General features: G+C 47.3%; 1 protein-coding gene across 2 annotated transcripts in view; it reads right to left on the bottom strand.

The window, feature by feature from the left end:
• Nucleotides 1–22,754, bottom strand: part of GMPR (guanosine monophosphate reductase) — a 49,862-nt gene that overhangs the window by 13,408 nt on the left and 13,700 nt on the right. For both annotated transcript variants that reach the window (XM_037518901.2, XM_054698328.1), the window contains exons 4-6: nt 20,094–20,267; nt 11,380–11,461; nt 7,414–7,520 (exon numbers count right to left, since the gene is read on the bottom strand). In XM_037518901.2, coding sequence (XP_037374798.1) covers nt 7,414–7,520; nt 11,380–11,461; nt 20,094–20,267 — 363 coding nt within the window. The remainder of the gene's footprint in view (nt 1–7,413; nt 7,521–11,379; nt 11,462–20,093; nt 20,268–22,754) is intronic.

Here is a 22,754-nt window from a genome sequence, read left to right as displayed (position 1 = left end):
ACATGACATGAGGGGTGATTTGATATGTGAATTCTCAAAAACCTCTTAATTTTTTTGAGTTTTCAAAAAACCGCTTCTTCTTAAAAATACCTGTTCATCCTTAAAATAGAAGGTGGTGCAAGCAAGCGTGGAGGAGGTAAAGGGAATTCAGATCAAGCACCTACTGTGAGCCAAGGACTGATAGAAATTTCACTTTTTTATTCAACCGTAAGATTCTGGAGGTGATTTTTTTTTAGGTAAGGGGAAAAATGAGGGAGGCTCAGAGAGGTCAAGAGACTTGCTTAAGGTCATACAGCTATAATAACAGGTCACACAGGGCCTCCCTGGTGACGCAAGGGGTTAAGACGCAGCCTATGGGGCTCACTGCAGCCACTGCAGCACGAGTTCGATCCCCGGGCAGCCAGAGAGCAACCCACATGGTGCAGCAGACCTCTCCTGTCTCGCCCGCTGCTCCCCTCAGCAGTGTACTTTGGTCAATCTGCCTGTTCTGCTCCCCACTCTGTCTCTGGTGGATCCTCTCACCCCCTGCCCCCCATGGCTCTGGCCTGTACCCCAGTTCTTATATATGTATAAATAGATGAATCTTTAAAAAAAAAACACAGGTCACACAGCTATAATAACGGAAGACCAGGATTGGCACAGGATATTGGGTAGAAAACTCCAAACATGTCTAAAAGCACAGACATACATCAAAACATTACCCGTAGTTATTTTATAAAGGCAGTTCTAGTAATCTTTATTTTCTCTCCTATATTTTCTGACTTTTTCTAGGCTAACTCTATTGTCTGGGGGAATTTTCCAAGTCTCAGAAATTATTTGAATGGAATCTATTCAGGCCTTTGCCGATAATGGGGTGTTTCTAAAATGCTACATTAAATCAATTAAATATTAAGAAATCTGGGGACCAATCTTTCCTTCTCCACAGAGGGGTCAGTGAGTGGATGAGAGAGCTGCTAACTGGGTGTAGAGCCGGAGGGAACTGGGGATCACTTGGGATCAGTTCTACTCCCCACTAACAGCTCTTCACTATGCAGGGCTGCCTGACTTGCCAAGCATACTTTCTAGGTCTTTATAAAATGCAGATTAAAATGGTGACCTTGAGTGCCAATCACCCTAATCAGAAGATCCTTTGAAGCACTACAATGTCCAGGCCATTTCTGGTGATCAGTGGCCAGTAAACTCATTTGGTTGCTAAAATCTCCTCGCTCCTCAAGCTGGAGGTCTTGCTTGGGGATCCTGTGGAGAAAGGACTGGCTTTAAGAACAGGTTAACCTCAAGTCTCCCAACACAATGTCATGGGGAAAGGAATAGACATTAGCTCCTGTGCCAACCCTGCATTCTTCGTGACTTCACCTTCGTAAAGTCTCCTCATTTTCTAAACAGGATGGTGGGGGCAGGAGTATAACACTGGGGATAAGCACACTAAGTTTAGAGCTGCTTTGGCCCCTTCAGCAGTGTGGTGCTGACCAAGTTACTTAAGGTCTCAAAACCTCAGTTTCCTCCCTGGAGTGGTTAATTTAAAAGTCCACTTGAATGGGCAGTAGGCACCTAGATATTTGGTTAAACATTATTCTGAGTGTTTCTATAAGGGTGAAGAGGAGGTTAGCATTTGAACAGGTAGACTGAGTAAAGCAAATTGTCCTTCCTAATGTGGGTGGGCCTCGTTCAATCAGTTGAAGACCTGAATGGAACAAAGAGGTTTGCTCCCCAGAGGGAATTCTTCCTAACTGACTGCCGTGGAAACAGAAAATGAGCATTTCCAGTCTTGTGATTTCAACTGAATCAGTGCCTCCTCCTGGTTCTCAGGCCTTCAGACTCAGACTGGAATGATACCATCAGCTCTCCTAGGTTCAACAGCTTGTCAACTCACCCCACGGATCCTGGGGACTTCTTACCATACATGATAATGTAAATCAATTCGTTATAATAAATATCTCTATACACACACACACACACACACACAAACACCAACTGGTTTTTGTTTTCCCCTGGAGAATACAAATATACTTGTCAAATAGGGATAAAAGTGACCTTGCCAGGTTGATTCAAGGATTCGAGGTTACATGTGTATTTTGCCTGGCAGATAGTAGATGCTCAATAAATGACAGCCATGACTTCTTCTAAAACTGCTTTCAGCTTTAAAATTCTCGCCTTTGTGTGCTGTCCCTAGCAGATGACAAGATAAAATTGGTGGGTTACACCTCAACCCTCACTTTCGCAGGGGGTGTCCTGAGGTTTTCAGCTCTTAGAAAACCTCTTAGAAGCCCACATGGGCCACAACACACAGAAGCCCAACTCAGTGCGGCCTCTTGAGGGTAAGCTGCTCAGCGGACTCCATGCTGGGCTTCCTTTGCACCTTCAACAGCACAAATATGCTGATTCAATTAGTGACTAATGGGTACAGTGAGACAGCTGGAAGAAAACTGAGCAGGACTGAAAACATATGATAGGATTCCAGAGCGTTTAGGACTATTGGCAAATGGGAGAAACCTGCTCGCATGTCTCCATTAGGCAAGCGGGCACAGGACAAGAAGATGCTTTGAACCCGAGATTCAGACAGAATGGGCTGAAGCTAAGAATGGAGATCCTGTGTGAGTCTGTGAACTTCCTTTCATCTTCTGGCTATGAATGAACCCCATCTGGGGATTCTCTTACCATTAATGAACAAATAAGCACCTTGCGTTGGGGAATCCTATGACAAGCCAAGGCTGTCACTGTTCCTAAATGCAAACTCAGGGTCCTTGCTCTGACACTGGCCCAGCTGCTGCCTGCTGAGCACCCACAGTAGAAGCCAGTGGTTCTCAAACTTGATAGTACATCAGAACTACCTAAAAGGTAGGATCCTGGGCCTCATCTCCTGAGTTTCTGATTCCGTAGTTCTGAGATGAGGCCCAAATATTTCTAACGAGTTCTAACAAGTTCTGATGCTTAGCCTGGGCATTATTAAGGAAGTGCTGAAACAGCTAGCTGCAAACTGGGTGCATGTAAGGAGGTCAGTAACTGCCTTCAATCAGTCACCACTCACCCCCAAAAGGTCCTGTAAATGTGAACTGTTTGTAAGTTCCAGAAAGACACAAATATGGGATTGCGACAGTTGCCCAGTAAACTTTACTAATTTGACCTCCACTGATTTAGAAATGGCGTTCAAGGACATATATGAAAGAGAGTGTAAATTTGAAGACTCTTGGCTTTCATCTTCTGGGTATAAATGAATTTATCACCCATCTGGGAACTCTCTTACCATTAATGAACAAGTAAGTGAATACCATTCTGAAGAATTACATGTAATGCTCTGGGGCAACCGATGATGAGTCTAATTTGCTAGGATAGGGTCCAGGAGCGTCTATTTTAAAAAGGTGCCAGGCGGACTCTCATGCAGCCAGCCCAACAGAAGGCTGCAGGGAGCAGAGTACGTCCTGGATGAAATGAACACCTCCCTTAGTCAATGTGTATGACATCCTGTACACGCTAGTTGTTCAATAAATGGTGTTCACTGTTCACTGGGGAAAAAGCTGAAGGAAAGAATATTGAGCAGGGGGCCTCAGACACTGTCAGCAGCCAATAAACCTTCAGTCACTGATTCCAGCTTCTAGCACATAGTACATGCTGAGTAAATACTGCTGACTGCATGATGAAAAGCATGGCTGCAGAATTAGAAGGAGGCTGGAAATCTGCACTGGACTTCGAGGACCTGGATTCGAGTATTTGGCTGCTACCTGAAAGTCATGATCAATAAAGCGATGGCTGTAATGTAAGGCTGTTAATGAAGCTGTAGCAAGGCTCAGGTAAGATAATGTGCATGTAGAGACTTTTAAAGAGGATTATAATGCCCTCCACACAGGCCCAGAAAGCAGACCTCAACAGGTTGAAATGCTGGGTCAACAAAATTAATAGGGCGTCATCCCCAAGGATATTAATGTATTGCATTTGCATTTTAATAAAATCACCTATCAATTCTTTTTTATAGTACGTTTATGATTTGTATTGGAATATTAAGGCTGAGTTAAAGAACAAAACAGTCATTAGTATAGGGAAAGAACAAATGGTGTAGTTGATTTATCAAATGCCAAAATTAAAAGCTCAAGGTACTAGGGGGTAGTAGATACTTTACATATGGAGGGGTGTTTGGTCGCATGGTACTTGTTGTTCACAACTGATTCACATTTGGTTTAAGCACTCGGGAGTATCTAGGTGTCAGTTTTTATTGGGAAGACATGTGGGGGGGGCGGGGCGAGGGAGGCGGGGGCGGGGCGAGGGGCGGGGGGCGCGGGCGGGGGCGGGAGGGGGGGCGGGGCGAGGGAGGCGGGGGCGGGGCGAGGGAGGCGGGGGGGGCGAGGGAGGCGGGCGGGGCGAGGGAGGCGGGGGCGGGGCGAGATCTGAAGCACAGAGCAGAGTGGAGCAGCAGGCACAGAGAGAAGAGACCTTCTGCTGCACCACATGCGCTCTAGCTCCATGCCCCCTCACGGGGGCTAACTCCCACGCTCCTTGCGGGTAGCTCCCTGGCCGGGGCTCGAACTCAGGCCACAGTGGTGAGAGCGCTGAGACTAACCCCTAGGCCATCCTGGAGGCCCCCGCTAGGGGCTTAGTTAAATGGAGCCTTTAACCTTTATTAGGAGGCTTCAGGAGAACTACTGCCAGCTGCTCCTCCAGCAAGTCAGAAGAGACTGCGGCTGCCCTTCCCTTCCCTCAGTGATCATCACTGTCTCCTCCTCGGGCCCGTGGGCGCTGAGGGAAGATGGCTTTCAGCGGCACCTCCATGTCTTCATCGGTGACAAGAGGGGGCAAAGTATGGGGATTTTTCAATTCTAAAACAAGTATTTTTCATGGATGAATCAGAAGAAAAACCTACACAGTTCAGAAAGTAATCAGGATTGTACTGATCCTGAAAGATTTCTTTGGTGATGATCGTGTGTAAAATCAATATTTAGAAGTTTCTAGAGATTTAAGTCTGCAGACTTCTGATGTCCTCATAGAATAATGAATGCTCTTAGCGAGCTGAAGAGACTCAAAAAAACAAAGTAAATAATCCAGTCACAAAATGGGCAGAAGAGATAAAAAAGGAACTTCTCCAGGGCCTCCCCGGTGGTGCAGTGGTTGAGCACTGGGTTGCGAAGCTGCCCGCGGCCTCTGCAGTGCCGGTTCGATCCCCGGCTGCTCCCCGGCCACTGGAGGAGGGTCCCACATGGCGCGCAGACCTCTCCTGCCGCCCGCTGCTCCCCTCAGCAGTGCACTTCGGTCCTTCTGCCTGCTCTGCTCCCCGCTCTGGCTCTGGTGAATTCTCTCGCCCTCCCGTGCTTCTGACTGTACCCAGTGCTTGTATAAATAATAAATAAATTAATTTAAAAAAAAAAAAAGGAACTTCTCCAAAGAGGAAATGCAAATGGCCAACAGGCATATGAAAAAATGTGCAACATCACTTGTCATCAGGGAAATGCAAATCAAAACTACCATGAGATACCATCTCACACCAGTGAGAATGGCACATATTAAAAAAACTAGCAACAACAAATGTTGGCGAGGGTATGGGAAAAAAGGAACTCTCCTGCACTGTTGGTGGGAGTGCAAACTGGTCCAACCACTATGGAGAGCTGTGTGGAGGTTTCTGGACCTACTAAACATAGAGCTGCCATATGATCCAGCAATTCCACTCCTAGGTATTTACCCAAAGGACACAGAAACATCCATTCCAAAGAGCACCTGCACCCCTATGTTTATAGCAGCACTGTTTACAATACCTAAGCTTTGGAAACAACCCAAATGCCCAAAAATAGATGACTGGATCAAGAAGATGTGGTCCATATACACCATGGAATATTACTCAGCATTCAAAAAAGATCAACACATGCCATTTGCAGCAACATGGATGGCGCTGGAAGGGATCATGCTCAGCGAAATAAGCCAGAAAGAAGATGAAAAACACTGGATGGTCTCACTCATAGCAGGAATTTAGAAACCAGCAAAGCACCTGTAGTCCATGACCTTAGTCTATCCTTTGCACTTGTTTTCTTCACGTTGTATAGAAGAAATGGATTAAGTAGAAGAAGCCATACATTTCTGGGCATTAAAGAATAGTTTGAGTGGTTGTTCAGAATCATCTTGGAAGGTGCAGTGATTTCTCTCTCCATATCCTCCAGATATTTCTTAGCTTGTAAGTGTCTTCTAGTCCCACCGTCTCTTCTCCCATCAGTATACATTCTGTTTGCCTTCCTTGCTCCTAGAAGCTGCCCAAGGACATATGACAATATTCTAAGATCTTCCCAGGCCCTCCCTGGATGGCAGCGGTTTCATATCACACTTAAAAAATCTCCTGAGGTGATGACCTCGGGGCGTCCCAGCGCTCTTCTCACCTATCAATTCTTTAATGTGGGAACTGAGTTTAGCAATTGTCCAAGTGAAAAGGTCTGAAGATTTGATTTATTCAAATGAGTCCACACTGTTCCAAGACCCTTAAAAAGCTGCCACTAATTCAGGATTTCATCCATATTAAGGGGAAGCTGAATAGTTCTATTCAATTACGGCCAACATGGTCTGTCCTGTTCTGAGCATCTCATCTAGAATGGGACAGAGGTGAGGAGTCTCTGCAATGGTTTGAATGGTAGTCGTGTCAATGCAGCTGGAGCAGAAGCATGGATAAGCTGGTGAGAGGCTTTAACTTGACCTTCATTCATTCAACCCTCAGTACAAGACAGGGGCTGTGGTTCCGCTCATCCAAGAGCTTCTTGAAAGCATTGTTAGGTCCTCATCTCTGCCTCTGCTCATCTCCTTCCCACACATCTCTCAAGTCACAGGATGTAAATTCTCCCCCAAATGGCCACTGAATCTACTCAGAGCAACCAGCTGGTGACACCTGGCACACCACAGGCTGCCCTGGAGTACAGGGGTGCCTAATCTAATGCCTCGTGTTCTTATGAAAATGAGAAATGTGGACACAAAGACAGATACCAGGACACGTGGAAACTGGAATTCTGGTACCACAAGCCCAGTAAATGCCAGAAGCCTGGACATCCCAGAGCCTCCATGGTCCCGCTAACACCTCGATTTCTGACTTCTGGCTCCAGAAATGAGACGGTAAATTTCTCTTGTTTAAGCCACCGGTTTCGGACGCTTTGTCAGGGAGCCCTAGCAAACTCACACATGGTCCTCTTGTTGTCTCTGCTCTCCCCTCTTCCCCTACTGCACTACTCCCCCAACTACTACTACTCCAAAGTGCTGCCCCCCTCGCTGCAGAGGATGCTGGGAGTAGAGCCCGTGTCTCTGCTGAATGTCACGGCTGCATGGTGCTGCCCACTCACTCCCAAGCCCAGAGGATACCCAGCTGGGAAGCAGGGTTCCCTCAGCACTGGGGGTCAAGGGCCATGCTGCAGTCCCCTGAACAGCAGCCCAGATCCACCCCCAGCCCCAACAGAGACTTACAGAGATGATGTGCCCCTTGAGGCCATGGGCAGAGTCCGCGCACTCGATCACGGCGCTCAGCTGGGGGTAGCCCACCCCGGTCTTGGTGCGGGTGGTGCACACGGAACCTAAGGGAGGGCAGAATGGACACCAGAGCAAAGGTTATGAATGAGCAGAACATGCTACACCAGCAGCCTCTGGCACCATCAGAGAGGGGTACGCGGAAGGCCAGGGAGGGGAGGGAATTTTGATATTATCAGATTCCTAACCAACTAAGCCTCATGGCCTCATCTGCTGAATGGAAACAAAACACTGATCTCCTAGGGTCCCGGTCCAGTCTGGACTCTGAGATCAGCTTCCATTTCAGAGCTCACACCAGCCACCTACACACCTAGAGTCTCCTGACCTCTGCTTCCCCAAGGTCAAATCTTCCTGGTTGACCATCTGCACAGCATCATCCCAGTTAGGGGCAGGCAAGTCCCAAGGGGCTAGTGTGTCCCCCTGCTCAAGTCTCACCCTTGCTCAAGTGAGCATCCCTGCTCACCAGGACCCCAGGATCTAGCTCCTCACGGCCCACCTGCCTCCCTCCTGCCCACCACCCTCCAGCCACAGTGACCTTTCGGCTCCTCCAGCAGAACAAGTCTTCCCACCTTAGGGACTCTCTGTACATGATGTTCTCTCTGTCCTAACATCCCCCTCTGGACCGACCCCCTAGTCTCGCCAACCCCTCTCATCTTTCAGGTTTCATCTGAAATGTCACTGCCTCAGGGAAGCTGTTCGTCGCAGCGCTCATTTCAAAGAGAGGCACTCAAATAATTATTTGTGTAGGAACGAGGATCTGTTTTCTCTGCTGGATGGTAAGCGCTGTGGATAGTCATTGTTGTGGATCGGGCGCTGAGAAAAGAGCCGCGTACATATAAGGCCCCATAAATAGTCACTGGAAGAATGCATGAGCTCAAGAATGAATGAGTCACCCTCATGCCTGTCTCTACTGCCTCGCCCCTGATTCAGTAGCTCCTAGATGGCTAATGGTGTGGATTCAGGGACACCCCGGGGCCAGTGTGAAAGCTGGGCGTGAACTCCTGCTTTGCCTGCCACAGCTGGGGGTGAGGCGCTGCAGCCAGGCCTCCTCTGCAGCTCCCTGCTAGCTCTAGTGACATCACACCTTCCGGTACATTCTCCCACGGGTCATTAGGGACAGGATCCAATCACCTAAGCCTGACTTCAGCAGGGAAAGCAGAAACCAGGGGACCCACGTCCTGCATATGGCTGTAACAGGCCCCAGCAACCTGACGTGCACTGTGCGAGGCGGAGTTGGAGTTTTATCATCTTGGATTCAGAATTGGCTCTTCTCCTTCCTTCCCACTCAACTGACATCTCCTCAAGGAGGGCACGCCGCCGTCTGCACTAGGGGGGCCTTCAAAGGCCAGGTCAACTGCCTTCCTTGGAAACAGCCAAGGAAGATGTTTCCAAAGAGGCAGGGGAATGGTGTCAGTTAACCCCAGGCCAACAGTTGAAATCAAGTACATATTTTTGCTCCTTTAGAGGGGCAGGGGTGCCCATTTTTAATGCGTTTTCCCAGTTCCCAGGGGTTGCTCAATAACGACCCCTTTTTGATGATATCATTTAGATACAGAACACCTGGTATTTGTCGCCAATCTGTGAAACTTAAACATCATCTCCAACCAATTTAAAGAAGTGGCTCCAATACATCAGGCTTGAAGAAAGCCCATCACTCTGGGCCTCCCTTGTGGTGCAAGGGGTTAAGACACAGCACTACGTCAGCCATTGAAGCATGAGTTTGATGCCCGGCCAGGGAGTTACCCACATGGTGCAGCAGGCCTCTCCCGACTTGCCCGATGCTCCCCTCAGCAGTGTATTTCGGTCGATCTGCCTGTTCTGCTCCCCACTCTGTCTCCGGTGAATTCTCTCACCCCCCACACCTCTGGCCTACACCCCAGTTCTTGTATGCATAAATAAATCTTTAAAAAAAAAAAAAGCCCATCATTCCCGTTAGTCAAAAGTGTCCTAAACAGGTAGCCCAAAGGGGCAACAGGGCATATTAAGTCTGCTGGGGACACAGAACATACACGTGGGGGCTGTGTGGCCAAATTCTAGAGCCCCACAAGATTGCTCACATACCCTCCGGTCCTGCACAGGCCCCATCCAGCACGAAGCAGCAAGCAGAACTCACGGCAGTTTGGCCAAGCTAACCCAGACCCCTGCCCACCACAACAGGTGGTGAGTGCCCCCGCATTGGGACACAAGCCTTCCTGGTCTATTACTAGCCGAAACTTGGGGGAAGCCAGTTTATTACAGTCTTACAGTCTATGCTAAGTGGAAGCTCCTTGCAAGTAAGAACTGGACCTCAGCCTTTCTTCAACTTTTCAGTCGTAACAGCCACTCAGGGAAGAAGTGATTTTCCTCTTGCTGAGAATATGTTATGGAATGACCTAGGAAGCAGCAATATAAAAGCTCCATCTTGAAAATCTACCCAGGGCCTCCCCTGGTGGTGCAGCGGTTGAGCGCTGGGCTGCGAAGCTGCCGGTTTGATCCCCGGCTGCCCCGGCAAGGGTCCCACATGGCGTGACAGACCTCTCCTGCCGTGCCCGCTGCTCCCCTCAGCAGTGTACTTCATCAGTCTGCCTGTTCTGCTCCCCGCTCTGGCTCTGGTGAATTCTCTCGCCCTCCAGCGCTTCTGACTGTACCCAGTGCTTGAATAAATAAATAAATAAATCTTTTTTTAAAAAAAAGAAAATCTCCCCGTATGTTAAAAGCTCAGGAGCTGGCATGAGACTCCAGAGCTGCTCCTCCCAAAGGCCCTCCATAGACAGTGTGTTCCCTCAGGACTGATTAACTCGACACAGCGGCGTTCTCCCGCCTCGCAGCAGTGCTTTCCCAGACTCTTTCCGTATCGGTTCTGTTTCCTTTTTTGGTGGTGTCCTTGGAGTGGATGATATTTTTTTAATCTTTGCTGATTTTTTATTCCCAAGTGAAATTGGAGGTCTTCTATCTTTCTCTCCAGTTTTAGTGTTTGGCTAATAATGGATGCGCAAGGGAGAATGTTCAAACATGGCAATGAAGGGACTCCCTGGTGCAGTGGCCTAGGGGTTAAGTCTCAGTGCTGTCACTGCTAAGGCCTGAGTTCGATCCCCAGCCAGGGAGCTACCCACATATGGCACAGCAGACCTCTCCTGTATCGCCCGCTGCTCCCCTCAGCAGTGCATTTCTGTACATCTGCCTGCTCTGCTCCCCACTCTGTCTCTGGTGGATCCTCTCACCTCCTGCACCTCTGGCCTATACCCCAGTTCTTCTACGGAAAAAAAAAAAAACCCCATGGCAATGAAGAATTTAAAAACATGGACACTCATGCTCACACCTGGACACAGGTAAAGTGACCACCAACTGAATGCAAGAGAGATGGAGCCACCCAGCATAAGGCCAAAGGCTCTGCCTTGGTCTTCCACTCAAAATGCCAATGGGCAGTTCTGAGAATACCTAAAAGGACAGGGGAAAAATCTGTGACAGACACATCAGGTGTGGAGCCAAAGGTGACAGCTGCCTGGGTCCTGGGTTAAGTGCAAACGTGGCCTCAAAACAGCACATCTCATTTGTACTTTTGAAAGTTGCTCAGACATTCACAAATACTTGCATCATTCATATCAGTTAATTGCTCCACTGGTTCTTCACCCCTCACCTTCCTCTTAGAGCGGTATGGGATCATAAACGAATCTGCATTCTTTTCTTCCATATTAATGTTCTGAGGCCAGGACCTAACATTCTAACCACACCCAAGCACATCTGAGCAAGTCAAAGACATTTCTGATCAGGAACTTCTGAAGTTCAATGATACTCCCGGAAGAAAGTGCTTTAAAATTGAGGATCTGCATCCTCATGCGTCCCTTCTGATACTCTGGACCAGCCCCTGAGCCCCAGGCCCCATCCCCCATCCCACACCCCCTCTACTGTGCTTCCAGCAAGTCTTACCAGGCCCAACTCCCACTTTGATTATATCTGCTCCAGAAAGAATCAGCTCTTCCACCATCTCGCCTGTCACCACGTTCCCTGCCTGAGGAAGAAAGAACACAGCTCAGTCACGAACTCTTGCTGGTGGCACAAAGATTCATGTAAGGCACTCACATGAATACCCAGAAAAGAATGGAGGTAAAGAGAGGAAAAATATGGACCCAGTGAGTTGATTTGCAGTATTTGCAGTTTGAAATTGATGGGCTGGGAAGGTCTCCTGGCTTCCTTCTCTACTGAAGAACAATAGAGAATTTGACACCTGAAAGCACATTTGGGTGAAATGGTAGCATGAAAAAGTAAAGGACTCTATGACTTTTGGGCTAGAAGAGACCTGGGAATATTCTAGGTCGGGTCTTTTGTATGTTTCACTGATAGATAAGCCAGCATCTTACAGAGGACCCAAATACATAAAATAAGCATGATTATTTCATGCTGATAAAAATATTTATTGTTCAGCATGAAATGCTTCACAGATTGTAAAACCCTGAAGAACTTCATGGAACCCCCAGGGCCCAGGGCCCAGGGCTGTGCATCCCACAGCTGGGGAAATACCTGGGTGTCCTCATCTAGACCCAGGAGGGCAGAGGAGCTTATGGGTCAGCAGCACTGAATGGGCTCAGCACTCAATGAATTTCAAACCATGAAGCTGTGTAGCCCTAAGAATAAACATGTGATCAGGAAGCAGTGGGGTCTAAAAACCAGAAGGCTGCATCTGGTTTGGAAATAGTACAAGTTCCTTCCCTGCAGGCGTCTGGGAGTGCAAAAATTGTTCCTGTATGACTACTCACTGCCCTGTGGATTTTTCAGCTGGCATGTAGAATACTTGGCAAGATGCCGGATTCAATTTTCACAACTGTGCAAAGCCTTCTCTGGGGAAGTGCATCCCTGCTCATTCTACTCATTTCTTGCATTGAAGCCCCAGTGTCTTTTCGCTGAATTATTTCCCAGAGGAAATTCTTCTTTTTTTAACCTAGACAAGTGACTGCTAGTTTTATATAAAAGGATCTTAGAAAAGGGTGGTGAGGAGGGATACTTTAACCCAAATAGCCTCTGACAATGGAAAATGGTAGACGGGGGCCTCCCCCAGTGGTGCAGGGGGTTGAGAGCAGCGCTGTGAAGCTGTCCGCAGCCTCTGCAATGCCAGTTCGACCCCGGCCAGCCAGCAAGGGTCCCACATGGCGCAGCAGACCTCTCCTGTCTCGCCCGCTGCTCCCCTCAGCAGTGTATTTCATCAGTCTGCCTGTTCTGCTCCCCACTCTGTCTCTGGTGAATCCTCTCACCCTACCGTTCATCTGGCCTGTACCCCGGTTCTTGTATAAATAAATAAATAAATATTTAAAAAAAAAAAAAAAAGAAAATGGTAGACGACCTAGAAAGAGGATTAGAATGTACGAAAATGCAGTAAATGATAAAGACAGAAGGAAGGGGATAATATTTCAACAGCAAGTGTAGGGAAAAGAGATCATTTGGAAACAGGATACAGATTATTATACCTCTTACCAAAATGAACTTTATGAAGATTAAAGAATTAAACAAAAATTGGAACTTCCTAAATTAAGGAAACTTTGACGACTTATAGCATAAAAGTAAAATAATAATATAAATTACCTACATTCGTATAGGCACCAAAATTGACCAGATTGGAAGGTAAGGAAGAATATCTACATTGATGAGAGGGGTTTCATACAACATTAAGACCTTTTCCAAATCTACAAGAAAAGTGCTAACATCTCACAGAACAATTGCCAAAAGATATGAACAAACCAATAAAAGAAAAATGTTGACTTAAAAATAAAAAAAGGAATGTGTTCAACCTAATGTTCAAGTTTAAATTATCAGTGATTTTCAATTCACAGATTATCAGTGATTGTAAACATTATATGCTAAAGGGAAGACTCTGCCAGAAGAATGTCAATTTCATACCAATTTCATACCAATTTCTAGTTCTCCTAGAAAGCAATTAGTCCATATAGAGCAAATGCAAATATGTACACCCTTAGATCCAATAAGCCTACTTCTAGAATTCTCTCCCAAGGACATAATCGTAGATGAGGTCAAGGGCTTTAGCGATCAAGATGTACTTGATCTCTGTGTACAACAGAGTAAAACTGCAAATATATTTTCCCAGATGAAAATGGTTCAACAAAATCCATCCCCCATTCATGTGAGATTTTAAGTCCAGTGTCACGGCTTAAATGCTTTTTGTAAAATGTTAGTGGAAACAGAAGGAAACAGAACAAAACCAACTATGTTTAAAAAAACAAACATGTATATATGAAAACATTCACTAAAATGCTAACAAATTGTGTCTACGCGAAGGAATTATCTGACTTGTGTTCATTTTCTTCTTTACAATTGTCTGGATTATAACCATAGAAAGCACATGAAGTTTAAATAATTCAATGGAAGAAGGTCCAGCATAAGCTCTATACCTGGAAAAGAACTTCATAGGTGCCTGAGAGATAAGACTCTGAGCTTTTACTCCTCCTGACCGGTTGACATGCCAAAATCTAAAACTAAAAATGAAAATAATTAATGAAAAGCTTAAAAAGGTGACTCTAAGCATCCTGCATAGCATCATTTTCATAGATAGGATTTTCTCCCCCCTATCTGGGGCCTTCTACAACCATTTTATTTTCAAGGGCCTACATGAGGCAAAACAAACTCACTCAATTGGCTGGTGACACGTGGCAGGCACATCCTTATGTGTCAAAGTGAATTTAATAGCATGAAGGAAGGTGATGCTGTTCGGGGGGGTAGAGGCTTCTATGGGATGAACCCTCCCTTCAGCAACTGTGCGCCTCCTTAACTGGAGGTTGAGCTCAGTCACTGCAGAGAGGGCTGCCATGTGGAAAAACCCCAGTGGTTATGAAATATCTCGGGCATGAAGACAACTCAGGAACGCTGGCCACAGGCAGAGGATGACTGTGTCTATTTGCAGGAACAAAGTTGTCTATTCAACTTTGAAAGCAAGAAAGACCAAAATAAGGGGTAAAAGGAAAAGACAAAATTAGAACTGAGGAGAGCAACAGGAGTGTGGTCAGCTCTATGAAAGCCCTGGCCCCCTGGGCCTCCAGGCTTGGGGTGATGTTGGGGGGTGGGGGTACTGGTCTGGGGTGATTAGTGAGGAGTTGGCTTATCTAGGCCTGAGGCACCTCCTGTGTACAGCGGATACTAGATTGTCAGGCTGGGACGGCACAAAGCAGCACGTCCCGCTCAGTCACTGGGCTGTTCACGCCCCGCCATCCTGGGGCAGCTGCCATAGAAGTGAGGCCCCTTGTCGGGGTACCCCCACCCCAGAGAGGCTGAGCACTGCCCAAGTTCCTCTCTGTGCCCTGGGTTAGGACTGCTCCTCCCTGATGTGAGCCACTTGGGAAAGACAAACAAGCCACCACACAAGATCCCAAGTTCTGGAAAAAACCATTTTTCAGTCCTTCAGGGTAATTCCAAAACCAAAAGTGTTTCCCCAATTTTTCCAGTTTTCCTTTAGACTATGGCAAAAAGTGTAAGAAAGTTCAGGAAAAACATGCAGAAAGACCTGGGATCAAATGCTGAAACTTTCACTTCTAATGTAATTTTAAGCAATCACTTCCATTCTGACCCTCAGTTTATCCTACTATAAAATAGGGGCTCAACACCATCTTCTGTTATTATCATTGTAAAGCTTACAAAGAAAGGTTTATAAAATTCTCAGCACAGTGCCCAGCTCTCAGTCGGTGTACTCAGTACGTGAGTCCCTCCACTTAAGAGTGACTTCTAGTCTACCTTTTTTTTTTTTTTGAGCTTTTTAAATTGTAGTCAATTATGCATAACATAAAATGTGCCATTTTAACTATCTTTAAGTACACGAGTTAGTGGCAGCGAGGGCCTTTTCACCAGGGCAGCCGTGTACCAGGCGTCTCCAGAGCCCTCCAGTCACCCCAAACTGGATTCTGCACCTGTGAAACAGTAACTCTGTCTATAAGGTGATGGAACATTCCACACACATGGAAAAGGTCCCTCCACCGAGCAGTGGAACCAAATAGAAGCTGCAAAGCAACAGCCACCCTTTCTAGCACTTTAAACTGAATTTACTATGTGACTCTCAGAGAAATGACCTGAATCTGTGGCCCAATGTGGCTTCTAGCCACAAGTCCAGTTCACACCAATTCCAGAAAGAGGAAGAAAACAGGAAATGCAGGTCACTGGGCCTGAGAGGTCAAGTCCCTATTCTTAGTAAAGTTCTCTCTGCGAACACCTGCAAGGAGCTGCGTCTGCAGTCTAATCTGAACAGATCAGCTGTCACAGACTTACCCGCCCAGGACAGACCTCAAAGAGCCACCTGCACCAAAGTCTTCCCCAGAACCAACACAGGAGCCATCAGTTCCAAGTCCGCAGGCCCTAGGGGCAGATGGCCTGGCTCTGAGCCCCAGGCCCACCTCTTACTGGCTGTGTAATCTTAGAAAAATTCCTTGATCTCTCTGAGACTATAATAACAGTAGATGCTATTATCCACACTCAAAGATTTGTTATTAAGAGAAATGCATCATCCATGTTGGTGCTTTTTCCCACAGTACCTAGAACATACTAGAATACCTTCTTCTCCATCCACCAGGCATATGGCCAGGGCAGCACCTTTACAGGACCCTTTCCTGCCAAAGCAGTCCCTGCTTCCTCCCTCCCTGCATGTGGCAAGGCTTGCTTAGGTGAATGCAGGATGCACCGGGCACTGCCAGCTCCGGCTGCAGAGGCCCAGTGCTGCCAGTTCAACCAGCAGTGTTCCCGACACCCTTTCTGGCCATTGCATTGTCACGATGGCAGTAATAATCAGTACTGTACCATGTACTTTTCAGCTCTAATACTTTGGCCAAATGATAATGCAGTCTCACAATGGCTACAAAAGCTATGAGAGAAAGAATATTTCCTGAAACCAAGTGGGTAAGAGCATGGAAGTTTCTCAATGAATCCAGATTGCAAGGGTAAATGCAGGTAGAGGATGACTTAGGAATAAACATCTACCTTGCCAAAAGTCTCCTGTTTGTTGCTGGGGAAACCAACAGAAATGATGCAAACACATCCCTGAGCCTGCCAGCCAGGGCTAGAGAGAACTTCCTGTTGGTGGCTGTCCTGAGGGCAGTGGGAACTCTGTGGCAAACTACCCTCACCGCCTCATCACCCTGCCACCTCCCGGCTCTGCACTGGCAATGACCATGTCCTGCCTGCCTCCCCCTACACTGCCCTCTCCACCCCGGGCTTTGTCCCTGGCGGTGGAACACAGGCTCTCAAGTCTACACAACAGGAAGCAGGCAGCTCTCCAGGGCTGCTCTGAGCTAGAACTGCAGCCAACCGTTTAAAGCCAGCCATGCTAAGCTCCGGGCTCCACTGGGCCTCTGCTGTCATTATCCCTGGGAAAGAGGTGGGACCTGTTTCCTCCAACTTCTTCAAACAAACAAAAACAACACTCCATCCCTCCCCACGCTCTTCTACCTCATTTCTCAGCACATGCCCTCATCACTACTGTCAAACGACCATTTGGGAACACTGAACTCCCCAAAACATCACCCCATCTGATCCCTCCACTGTCCTCCAGTCATTTCTGTCTTCAAAACTCCTTTGCACAGGTGAGGAAAATGAGGTGCAGAAGGCACAGGGCTCCCCCACAGGGCACCAGCCCAGGTGGCAATTTTCATGGCCTTACAATTAGAGGGAAAGTAGAACAAGGAGAGAAAGGCACATGTGGCATCTGGAAGTCGGGGTTAAAATGAGCTCCAGAAACAAGGAAACACTGTACCCTGTATGTGGGTGGAGCTCAACATACTGCAGAGCAAAAGATGATGTTAAGATAAGCAGTAGAGGGCCTCCCCTGGTGGCGCAGGCAGTTGAGCTCCAGGCTGTGAAGCTGTCTGCAGCCTCTGTAGCGCCGGTTCAATCCTGGCCGGCCGGCGAGGGTCCCACATGGCGCGCAGACCTCTCCTGTCGCACCCGCTGCTCCCCTCAGCAGTGTACTTCATCAGTCTGCCTGTTCTGTTCCCCATTCTGGCTCTGGTGAATCCTCTCACCCTCCCGCGCTTCTGACTGTACCCCAATTCTTGGGTAAAATAAATAAATAAATCTTTAAAAAAAAAAAAAAAAAAAGCAGTAGAATTACCACATGTATAAGGTCATCAGGCAAAATGAAATGGTGTTACCGAGGACTGCACAGGTAGGAGGTAGAACCAGACACCCAGGAAGGACTGACTTCCAGTGCCGGGGGTTTTCGTGTGAGGTGAAGAAGGGGCACCTGAGTGCATGTCCACGGAAGGGCTGCTTATGTTACGACTGTTTATTAAACACCCATGTTACATCACTTTTCTGGACCTCCCATCTGACAAGTTAATAAATGAATTACTAAAGGAAAAAGCAGTCACTGAGTTGCTCATTAAATAAGCATAATTTTATGATGCTCAACCTTCATAACTAACTCTTACACCCTAAAATGCTGGTACATGTAAAGCACAGCTTTTCACATTTCTCGGTCCTCGGAGCAGTTAAAGCAGGTGAACAGGAATGCTCTGGATCCACCACCTTGGATAAGACACAATGTCAACAGCGACCCGGCTTATTCCTACTCTCCTGGAGGCCTAAGCAGGCACCTGTCACACGCTCTACCAGCCTACTGTTGTCCCCCGGGATTTGTTAATGTCAAATGCTGTTTCTGGACTGGTGGGCTCCGGCTCTGGTCTCACTGGAGCCCACCCTTCTGTTCCCTCTTTCCCATGTCCCAACTAAAAACTTATCCCAGAAGTAGGGGGCAACTGGGGTCTCACCTACCCATCATGGGGTCATGAGAAAGGGTAGGCTCATCACCCTCCAGCACAAGTCCCAAAGTCAACCTCCACACCTCAGAAGTGGGAAGCAGGGTGCTTGCTGGTCACACACTTATCACCTAGTGAAAAAAGGGAATTTATCGCCAAAGTTAACAAGGGCAGGCTGGGTTATGTTAACAAGAAGCCAAGGGCAGAGCTTGGACTTTGCAATCAGCCAACCTAGCTTCAAAACCCAGCTTTGCTGCTACTGTTGATGTGACTGTAAAAATGCCGAAGCAGAAGAGCAAAAGTTCTCACTGGTACATTCGGGACAACAGATCCTACTCTTTATAGAGATGCTGTAAAGAGGACAGAGCCAATGCCATTGGCAACACTGGAGGGTAACATGAACTCCACTGTTTCCCACCCAGCTTCTGATGCTGGTAGGGCTGGCAGACCCCAGCCCAACCCCTGATCCTTTCTTCTCATGCTTCTCTGGAAAGCATGAAAATACCTTTCAAAACCATGGGAATCCTTTAACAGAAGATTTCATTTATGAACAGAAATAATTCCTCTCTCCCAGCTCCCTTACAAGATGAAATTGAAGAGAAATAAAGTTCAAAATGCAAAAAAAAGGAAAAAGCTCTAGTAGATAATCTATAATTGCCATGTTAACTAAGAGCAGGAAAGACACGCATAATTACAGTATAGATTTTCTAGAAGTGCAGATTTACCCCAGAGCTTCTACTCCCTTCTTCTGTAAATCCACCTTCCCAACAATACCAGACAATTGAGGTTAGTTAATAATTAGGGAAATTCAGAAAAAGGCAGGAAAAAGTCAAGAAACAAAAATTCTAAAGGAAACACCACCTGAAGTGATTTGAAAAAAATAGTTAATTATTGCAAAATGTCCATAATGGAGATTTCAACTCTTACATAACTTTTCTATTGGCAAACAGTAGTGGGTGTTGATGACATAACGTGTTAAACAGAAATTCAGTTCTATGTTTTCATTTTTTAAAAAGCACTTTGTTAATGAGTGACAAAGACCTTTTTGAAAAGTACCACATAGTAAAGAAACATTTGATGATATTTAGCAGAGCGAAGGAGCCAACACTTGAACTTTATTTTTTAAGACGAGGCAGTTTTCACCTTCCTCGCACTGCTGGCTACCCTTTATCTAATGATTCTCCACTACTGTCTGAATAAAAAGACTTCAGGGGCCTCCCTGGTGGCGCAAGGGGTTAAGCACCGCACTATGAAGCAATCCGCACCCTCTGCAGCACGAGTTCGATCCCTGGCCGACCAGGGAGCTACCCACATGGTGCAGCAGACCTCTCCTGTCTCGCCCGCTGCTCCCCTCAGCAGTGTATTTCAGTCAGTCTGCCTGTTCTACTCCCCACTCTGTCTCTGGTGAATCCTCTCACCCCCCACACTTCTGGCCTGCACCCCAGTTCTCGTATGCATAAATAAATAAATCTTTTTTTTTTTTTTTTTTTTAAAAAAGAAGGCTCGAAAGAGAATATAATCCCTAGCCTTCCTGGTAGCCTAAGGGTTAAGTCTCAGCGCTACCACCTCAAGGGCCTGAGTTTGATCCCTGACCAGTTTGATCCCTGACCCACATGGCGCAGCAGACCTCTCCTGTCTCACCTGCTGCTCCCCTCAACAGTGTATTTCAGTCAGTCTGCCTGTTCTGCTCCCCACTCTGTCTCTGGTGAATCCTCTCACCCCCCAACACCTCTGGCTTACACCTCAGTTCTTCTATGCAAAAAAAAAAAAAAAAAAAAAAGAGAGCGAGCAACCGAGAGAGAGAATATAGTGTCCCCAACACTGAACAACACTCTTTGCTCCCTCATTTCAGGGGAACAAATACCTACCATAGCAAATACCTACCTCCCCCACCATACCTACCATAATAGTGTGTTCTGGAAATTTGGCACGGACGAGTTTCACGAATTCCACAAAATGCTCTGAATACCCATTGGCCACATCCAGGCAAATAAACTTGACCTGTGGCACAGCTTCCAGGATGCTGCTCATCTTCTCCAGATCGTTCTTCCCACTGCCCGAGCTCACGGCTATGTGCTGTAGAAAATAAACCAGGAGGCAGAACATGAACAGCTGTCTGGGAAGTCAGCCCCTGCGCCACCATTCGCCTGTTCTGGAGACAGCACAGGGCCCTTCTGTTCACCTTGATCAAATAGATCCATAGATCCACTCTGGACCTGCTTGGGAAGCACAGGACAGCTGGGGCAAAAGCACTCAAGGTTCAGTTAGCTGAGCCTTGATCCTGTTCTCTTTTCCCCCTGATTAAATTGTGGAGACCTTAACTTGAGGCCTCCCCCTTGGAGTCTTAACAGTAAAGATTGTAAATCATCAGGACACATCATCCGTGGCTTTTGTTTAATGTCCTCAGGCTCTGTCTATGGAACTCTGAACCGTGGGGCTGCTGGTGCAAATGCACCCCTTGCTGGAGAAAGGCAGAGGCAGGAGGAACGAGGCGGTACATCAACTCAGGTGCTCAGGCCAAGGCTGTAGCTGTTGCTCCCAGCATCTTGGTAGGAGGTATGCAGAGGGAGGGAAAGATGTCTCAAACTAGTGATAAAATGCCTTCCTATTTTCACCGTTACCCCTCCTCCGTGATATCTGTCCCCCGAGCTGGCAGCACCAGTGCCCTCCAACCCAGCCCTGCCTCCGCTGAAAATCTGCTCGCTGGGACTTGGCTTCGGTATTCTGTGCCTGTGAGCAGCTCATCCAGGGAATGTGCCAGCACCTGCATCTCGCTGCTGTAAGAATATTTCTATTTTAACTCAAATCTCTAAGCCCAAAAGCCACATATTGAACTATCCTTTGTTATTGCCCCCCACAATCAATAGAGCTACAACCCAGGTACCACGTATAAACTGATAGTAATGTAACAGGGTAATCTCCAGGGAGAGGGAGGTTCCAGGTTCCTTGTCCCACCCAAGGGAGGGTGGAGCTGAGCAGGGAGAAGCTGGAGAGAACAAGGAAGGGTTGAGAAGACCTGGAGGAGGCACATGGAGCAGAGACATGTGAAGAAGCTGCGCTTGCTTCTCAGCCTTGGACTTGCACCAGGGACTTGGGGGACATGGAAAGAGACACTTGAAAGACACAGAGACGTGGGTGAGAGACCCGTGGGGAGGCTGACAGTGGCAGCCTTTATCTTACTTGGGTTTTGATTTTGCTTCTTTCCTTCCAGACTTGCCTGACGCCTTCAGTCCCTTCCCTATGGGTCCTGACCAGAAGGTGCCTTAGATTTGGGGCAGGCTTTTGGGCCTCAGCTGCCCTGCTTCGGGTCAACCCTGTTTGGCTGGGCATCTACCCATGAGTGGATGGGTAAACTTGGGTGTTTCATGTGGAAACTAGTTTATATTCTTTCCCTACTTTTCTCTCTATTGCACACTCATTGTATTAACCTTCCTTACGCATTAGATTATGTTTGCCTTGATGTGGCAGATGGCAGAACCTACTTAGAGCAGACAGGCTTGGGGGTTCTGGGGTGCCCCTCACCCTGTCCTGAAACAGTAACACTATATACACTATATACACTTACTCCAGTTTTCTCTTGGAGACAGTCTGATTAGGGTCCCAACCATACCTAATTCCCTCCCTCTAGAGCTTTGCCACCTCTTTATTTTTCCTTTCACTTCTTTTAAAGATGAGCACACAGAACTCCAGATTGGTTAGGTTTTTTTCAGTATTGCTGAGTTTTTAATATTCTCTCTTATTCATTAGCCTTTAATTCAGTGGGAAGCAGGGCAGGAAGTCAAATTGTAACAGGGTGGTCCTCAGGAAAGAGGGAGAGTCCAGGTTTCCTGCCACATCCAAAAAGAGAGAGGAGAAGCTGCAGAGGAGACTGAGGCAGGAAGGAAGCAGGATGGAGCCAGAAGGAGACCTGGGGGAGGCACATGGAGCCGAGAGACACGTGAAGAAACTGCGCTTGCCTTTTGGTCGTGGACGGGGTGACACAGATGTGGGTGAGACCCGTGGGGAGGGGACCATGGTGGGTTTGTGTTTATTTTAATTTTGCTCTTTTCCCTCCAGACTTGTTTGGTTGTTTCTGCTCCTTTTCTGTGGGTCCCCACCGGAAGGTGCTTTAGACTGTGACAGGCTTTGGGGCCTTGCTCTGGGCCAATCCCATTTGGGTGGACTTTTACCCACGAGGGGATGGATAACTTTGGGTCCTTGATTTAGAAGCTATATTCTGTGCCTTTCCTGTATTGTTTCCTAGTTGTATGAAAGTTCCTTCCCATTAAAGTCTCATGTTTTGTGTTGATGTGGGGGATGGCAGAACCCATTTAGAGCAGGCAGGTTTGGGGGGTCTGGGGTGCTCCTCTCCCTGCCCTGGAACAGAATCATCACACCTGATAATGAAAGTCAGGACTGCAACAAACAGGCTGCTCAAAACTCTATTCCCCAAACCTTTACAGAGAAGAGGGGGTAAGTGAAGCGAGTATAATCCATCTGAACCCAATATGGGGAAAATAGCTGACTTGCCACTGAGTCAGAGTTATTTTATCTCCAAAACCACCTTCTCACTAATCAAAATTC

This window comes from Talpa occidentalis, unplaced genomic scaffold, assembly GCF_014898055.3.
Source record: "Talpa occidentalis isolate TD23 unplaced genomic scaffold, MPIMG_talOcc4v2.1 talOcc4.2, whole genome shotgun sequence".
In the NCBI taxonomy this organism is placed as follows: domain Eukaryota; kingdom Metazoa; phylum Chordata; class Mammalia; order Eulipotyphla; family Talpidae; genus Talpa; species Talpa occidentalis.
This window is presented reverse-complemented; position numbering and strand designations above follow the sequence as displayed.